The sequence below is a fragment of the Phoca vitulina genome, unplaced genomic scaffold (assembly GCF_004348235.1).
Source record: "Phoca vitulina isolate PV1807 unplaced genomic scaffold, GSC_HSeal_1.0 scaffold13, whole genome shotgun sequence".
Lineage (NCBI taxonomy): Eukaryota > Metazoa > Chordata > Mammalia > Carnivora > Phocidae > Phoca > Phoca vitulina.
Window position 1 is genome coordinate 42,192,265 of NW_022589716.1, and position 6,823 is coordinate 42,199,087.

Here is a 6,823-nt window from a genome sequence, read left to right on the forward strand (position 1 = left end):
AGTAGACAGGGGAGGGGCACCTGGCTGGCTCAGTCAGAAGCACATGCGACTCCTAATCTCAGGGTTGTGAGTTTGAGCCCCATGTTGGGTATAGAGATTACTTTAAATAAATAAAGTTTAAAAATAAATAAATACAGTAGACAGGGGATATACTTTGCCTTGGTCAACTCATGTCAGGTCAAGTAATACGAGAGGGAAACTGACTTGAGGAATTGCCATCCACTTTGCATATAGGCTCAGAAAAGCTAGTTGAGAAGTAGAGCCCATTTCCTAACTTAGATTCAGAAAACCTTGCTTGCTTCCTTGCTCCTCTTTCTTTCTTTCTTTCTTTTTTTCTTTCTTTTACTGACTGTCAAAAGGTTACCATATGCTTTTTAAATAAAAACAGGAGAATTTACTTCATAAATTGTGTCTCGCTCACCTTTCTAAAATCCTCACTTTTTTTTTTTAAGACTTTATTTATTTGACAGAGAGAGACACCACAAGACAGGGAACACAAGCAGGGAGAGTGGAAGAGGGAGAAGCAGGCTTCCCCGCCAAGCAGAGAGCCCGATGTGGGGCTCGATCCCAGGACCCCAGGATCATGACCTGAGCCGAAGGCAGATGCTTAACGACTGAGCCACCCAGGCGCCCCAAATCTCCACTTTCTGGGTTCACATGGAAAAGTGAATTTGTTCAGCTTTAATTATAGGAATAACTTTCATTGTTCTGCAAATAAAAGATGCTGCCACTTTATGCTGTAACATGGAGCCTCAGTTTAAAAACCGAACCATTATGAGAATAATTTAGTTGTAATGCATACAACTTTTAAAACCCAGGGCAATTTTTATTAATTTCATAAACACTTATACTGCAATAGGTAGAAATATGCTACCAAGAAAGCCTTAACACCTTGTTATTAACCACAGTTGAACACACGTAGAAATCCCTCATACCGACTAACGGTGCTGTCCTTCTGCTCTTAGTGCGCTCAGCACGCAGCGCTCCCCTCAGGAGGGTTTGTCTCGTCATCCGGGTGGTCAGTCACGTAGAAGCCACGCTCTTCTATCACCCGGTACAGTGTGATGTACTTGGAGGCCTTCCTCGTCCTTGGAACCACATACTTCTCAATGAACTCGTCTTTGCCCAGTTGCTCCTTGCCTTCTGTGGTCAGAATGCAGTTAATGAATGTGAGGGTGTAAGTGTAGCAGTTGTGACGGTCTTCTTCATACCTTACAAAACAAGCACGGGGAGAAAGGGAGGCTGAGGTTTCAAAGCGGCTCAGGCACAGGCCGTGAAGCCGCCGAGGGACTTGCAGGGTTGAGGTTGGGCTCCCCGCGCACTGGGTCTACTGGTGCCCTGGACGACTGAGCTCCCAGAGTGCAGTTCTGAGGGACACTGGGCAGCTCAGGCTAATTCTGCTCGCAACTTAAGTAAGATAGGAGTGGACGCGCCTAGAGGTTCCGAGTGCTGACTTAAGTTGTACAGAAACTGCCAACGTGGGGAACTGACATTTTAGAAAGGGAGTTCCATTTCTAAGTTTTAGGGTATCCCAGTGTCTATACCTATTTTAAGGGAAGCCTCAGAACAGTTAGGTCCACAGGTATGCTATATATCTAAAGTGTTGAGGGAGCAAGAAATTGAGAAATAAATTTCAAAATTGCTAAATCATAAAAAGGAGTGTTAGGTATTTTTTACATTTTAAACATTTTTTAAAAATTTTAAGGGACTGTAATATGGCTTTTGCTGTATATATTAAATGTTAAGTATGTAAAAATGTCTAATCAAATAACCGGAGTACTAGGTTGTAGTCCTTTCGGTTCTTAAGACGGTGATTCTGTTGTGTAAATGTACACTGGCTCACCTCTGCGGAAAACCCCAGATCATTCAACCCCTGCTTACACTTTGTTACAGGCGCTACTGTCTCGGTACGGGCTCCACACAAAGTAGACACAGCTTAAGAGTCCTGTGAGCTGGGGTCACACCTGCGTGGGGAACGAGGGCCAGGGAGCTGGTGGTCCCTGCCGGCCTGTACCTCTGGGGCAGCCAGGCCCCCGTGGTGGAGAAGTCGTCCAGGTACTTGTCCCACTGATCCATCAGTCCAAACATGCCAGGCTGCAGTAACGGGATGCTTACACTCTGCTCCCACCCTGCTTCGTCTCGCTGGACGCCGTGCGTGGTGTAATTATACACAACTCCTGCAAGTGAAACTGGAGTCACGCGGAGGGGAGGCTTAAGGGAAGATGCACCTCTGTGAGAAGAGGTTGTCCGGAAACGGCAGCCACCACCATGGTCACTTTACATGAAGTTAGCCAGAGCGTACTTTCTGATGACTGTCAGAGAGCAGGAGACCAGGAGAGGCCCTAGAGGGTCTCTAGGGTCAGGCTGGAGAGGCAGCCACCACCTAGAGTCAGGGAGGATCGGGGGTGTTGGAGCCCCTGCCTCTCCTGCCCTCTGCTCATCATTTCTTTCAGGGAAACCCAGGTCTTGCTCCACCTGCTCTTCAGCTCTGAGAAGTTGCCCGCAGCAGATGGAGACAATAATAGAGCCAGGATAATCCTCTCCAAATATTCTTGTTGAAGTTTTCTATGTACAAGGGGGTCTATCTGGTTTCCTTAAATCAGCACTAAATTTCCACTGAGACAGTGGGTCGTACATTTGACGGCTCATGTGGGTAAATCTGAGTCCAAAAACCCAGTACTGGGTTTCTGTTCACAGATCAGTTTCTGCTGCCTCAAGCAGTGCACTCACCATTTGTATTGGTTATTCCGACATGAAGATCGGACCTTCCGTCATACTCCCTGAAAGAAACATGAAGAGTTGGTATTTAAAGTAGGAGCGTGATCTTGGCTGGTGCCAGAACTTGCCATCAGTGACCAGGTGAGTGGAAGCACTGTTTCAAAACTGGTTGAGCCAAGAGTACATTTGAGGTAGAAAATACTCCCCTGGCCCCCCACCTGGCTTTTCTAGCCCCCCCATTACTATTACTAAAGCCCCCCGTATAAAGTGTGCTGGAAGGCCAGCCCTGCTGGAGCATAAAATCAGCTTAACTCCTGGCTCCCCAGCAGAGGGGTGCATCTGGAGGTCAGTTGTTGAATCTTCCCTCCTTGTAGGTGAGGTTACAGCCTGTTCATCAGGCTGACCAGGGAAGGGATCCTGGGTGCATCTCAGTGGACCTCTATCATCAAAACTGAAATAGTGTCTTTTGGTCTTTGTAGCCCATGGCCACACTCACTTTTCCTGGACAGCCCTTGCTTCCTGAAATTACTCTTTACCTGAGACTGTTCATTAAATCTCTGACTCCATATGATAAACCTTCGTGTACAATCCCAAACCATCACTTACTAGCCCTGGGACATTAGCAAGTCACTTTCTCTGATCTCAGTTTCCTCATCTATAAAATGGGAATATCATAAACCTCCAGCAAGCTGGTTGTAAGAATAAAATGCCTGTCGAGTACCTGCCACATACAGGTGTCAAATAAATCAGAGGTAATTGTTAGATGATAAAGCTTCTTCACGAGACTGCAGGTTCCTCATGAAAGCAAGCAGTCCCAGGCTTTAAAATGACCAAGAACACAAACAGCTGCCCCACCTTCAGAGTGATCCTGCAGGTCATCTTGTTGCAGCCACTCTGAGTGTTTTGAGACCCTGTGGGTTCAGAGGCTGAGAATGAAGCTGGGCAAAATAGTACCAGTCTGACTAGAGTGCTGCACTTACAGTGTGATCTACCTTGAGATCACTGCCCCAGCGTGTCACTGCACTTTGTCTCCTGCCTAAATCCCAGCTGTTCCTTCCCTCCCCCCGTCCTTCGGTGGTTTCTCAGTCCTGCACAGATGTTTACCATGGGAACTGTGGGCCTGTCACTTGAAGTAAAGGGCTAGTGGCACCACAGGAAATAAGACTGACAAGGTCTCTGCCCTCTTGGAGTTTGCTCGCTTCCAGAGAAGACTTTTAGTTTAACAAGCCTTTAATAGTTAACTGCTCTTAAGGGGGAAAAATACAGAATGTTACAAAAGCATGTCATAGTGGCAGGGCCATTCCTCTCCCATACCACACCTTTGTATAAATTAAGAAACTTCCTCCTGCAGATGCAGCTCTGCCCAGAGTGTTTGGCTTGGCAAGTGTGGTGCAGACTGAGTTTCAGGACCCAAAACCACTTTGGCAAGGCAGTTTTGTGCAGTCCACAACCTGCACAACCATATGTGGCAGACCTGAGAGTTTGATGAGAACCTCGGTGAATCCTTTGGGTTATTGCGGGTTCTCTTTTACAAAGTAGGTGAAACTGTCTCAAGGTGAGTTGTGGGAGGTCAGTCCTGAGGTTTTGGAAATTAGATGAGAGGGAAAGGAATAGTTTGGAAATTGTCCTTAGAAGGTCTGGTGGGCAAGGGACTACTTAGGTTTCTGCAGATCCTGGTCTTTGGGGATGGGAGGATGCCAAAGCATATAACCTGTTTCAACATTACCACCTCCCTTCTGCTGATGCCAAGCAAGGCTAGGCTCATCAGTATTGCTACCACATCGTAGAATAAATAAATGCTTATTAGGGGCCCACCTGAAAGCCTATCATGTTCTAGAGAGCAGGGCCGTGGCTCCTTCACTGTGACATCCCTAGCGTTTCCCACACACAGCTGCTCAGTAAGGATTTGTTGAATGAACCAATGTTATGGCAAATAAATTCTGAATTTTAATCACTTTATTCAAAAGCTTTTGGGATCCAGCCAGTAGCATGAATGAGGGGATCTTATGAAACATTTTGGGCTTCATGATTCAGATAAGGGAAATGAAGGTTCTGCCAGTTATATTCAGAACTGAGTATAAGAATAGGACGGAAAGGAGTATGTTGGCTCAACATCGTGACTGGTGCCTGGGCCAGGTTTATCTGCCTTATTGCTGAACCTCACCACCCTGCAAGGTCAGCAGGACCCTCAATTTGCAGATGAGGAACAGAGACTGGAGGGTCTGGAGCTGGTCTGAATGGGGATAGGAATTGGGGGCTTTGTGGCAGCACAGGTCGCGCTGTGCTCTCTGCACCCTGCAGCCTCCAGGAGGGGCAGGGGTGCAGCACTCTGCACACTTTGGTTCATTTCATCCACATAAAGGCAGGAAGGAAATCGATTAAGGAAGTTAGTAAGCAGGGAAGTGAATACACCACTCCAGCTGCCCAAACCAGAGCTCTCGAGGGCACATGGGAGTTGGGAGGGTAGATTTCAAGGAGGCCAGGAGGTCTCAGCATTGGGTCACAATGATGTTCATGACCATGCTCATTCTGTAGTGTCCATGCTCTCATACCTGGCTCATGCTGGGCCGCTTCTAATTCCATTTGTAAACTCCGCAGGGACACTAAGGAGGCACAGCCCTTTCTTTTGATTTCTGAAATCTTAAAGTCAGGTGGTATCCACAATTGAGGTAGACCACCTCTGGTCTTCAATTTAATTCATCTCTATTGCAGAAGAGTCTGGATGTGGCCTTTCTTCAGGCTTTGTACATTGTTCCTGTTTGTCACAGAAATTACAGACTAACTCGCAGTAAAGAAATTATTTTGATTAGAGTAGCTGCTGGGTCATTTTCCCAGTTAGCCTCTTAGCACAAAATCTATGAGTAAAAAAAAGCTCCAAGCTATCAGTTTTCCTCTCTTAAGATTGTATAAGCAGGTTTGACCTTCCCTTATTCTTCATATAGTCTTGCACTAATCACTCTAGGAAAGTACATACACCATCTATCTTTATGAAATGAATAGACCTACATTTTAGGATTGGATGCCAAAACACTGGCAAGATTACCCCCTAAACCTCATACTGTATAGTACATGTTAGAAAAAGAAAGTTTTCGAGGCACCTGGGTAGCTCGATTGGTTAACTGTCCAACTCTTGGTTTCGGCTCAGGTCATGATCTCAGGCTCATGGGATCTGGTTGGACTGCGTCTGTCCCCAAAACCAAACCCGGCTTTGTGCTCAGGCGGGAAGTCTGCTGGAAATTCTCTCTTCCTTTTCTTCTCCCTCTGCCCTTCCACCACCACCACCACCACCACCACCCCCCCCACCCCCCGCGCACACACTCTCTCTCTCTCTCTAAAATAAATCTTTATAGGAAAAGTTTTAGTGATTACAACACAGAAGGAAAAGTTTACAGAATCACTTAATATAACACTCAAAAAACACTGTACCTAAGGAACGTCCCTTGAGTTGGTCTGAGGAGGAATGAACATTTTTCTTGATGCCCGTTGGTAAATGGATTGGAGATGCTAACAGGTGCTTCCTCCAGCTTCCTTGAGCCCATGACTTGCTGGCAGAGGGGGCAGCTTTGGGGCACACTGAAGCTGTAGATGTATTTCTTACAGTGGCTGAATTTAATTAAAGGCTTTCCAGCCTCTGTATACTGCATGGCTTTCCTGTCCTGGGCAACCAGTGGCAGTTTCCCAAGACTTCCTTTTCCTCATTACCTGGCTAGCAAACGTATGCCTCCGGAGTAACCCGAACAACAGTGATGTCATTCTGATTGACGGCTTCAGAAGCCAAACCAAGTAGGATTAACCAGTAACCAGACCTCCCCATAAACTGGTGTCTTAAAGAGCTAGTTTTCATTTGTGCTCACTTACAAAGTTTCTTTCCAGCCTTGTACGCTTTACAACGGTCAACACGCAGCTCCTACTCATCTTTTAAAGCCCTACTTTTCTGTGAAATCTTCCTTCGCTTCCTTGAGCGTTCCCTTGCACTGGCAGAAGTGGATTCATATTTCTACTAGCGTTCTGATATTTGATTAGCCATTAGTCTGTGAGCTTCTTGCAGTTAGGGACCCCCATTTATTTCTGTGTTTCTAGAATAGGTGATGTTGTTTTGTTGTTG

The 6,823-nt window shown here is 46.3% G+C and overlaps 1 protein-coding gene across 2 annotated transcripts; it reads right to left on the minus strand.

Annotated features, from left to right (window-relative positions):
* Positions 1-939: 939 nt before the first annotated feature.
* On the minus strand, positions 940-6,362 carry MKRN2OS (MKRN2 opposite strand). Of its 2 annotated transcripts, XM_032411969.1 has the most exons (4): positions 6,145-6,362; positions 2,731-2,780; positions 2,015-2,177; positions 940-1,211 (listed from the first exon to the last, which is right to left on the minus strand). In XM_032411969.1, exons 1-4 carry the CDS (start codon positions 6,360-6,362, stop codon positions 971-973), a joined length of 672 nt encoding a protein of 223 aa, XP_032267860.1. In that variant the 3' UTR covers positions 940-970. The 2 variants fall into 2 exon arrangements, with proteins under 2 accessions (XP_032267860.1, XP_032267861.1); XM_032411970.1 differs by lacking the exon at positions 2,731-2,780 and having other exon boundaries at positions 2,015-2,158.
* Between the last annotated feature and the right edge of the window lie 461 nt (positions 6,363-6,823).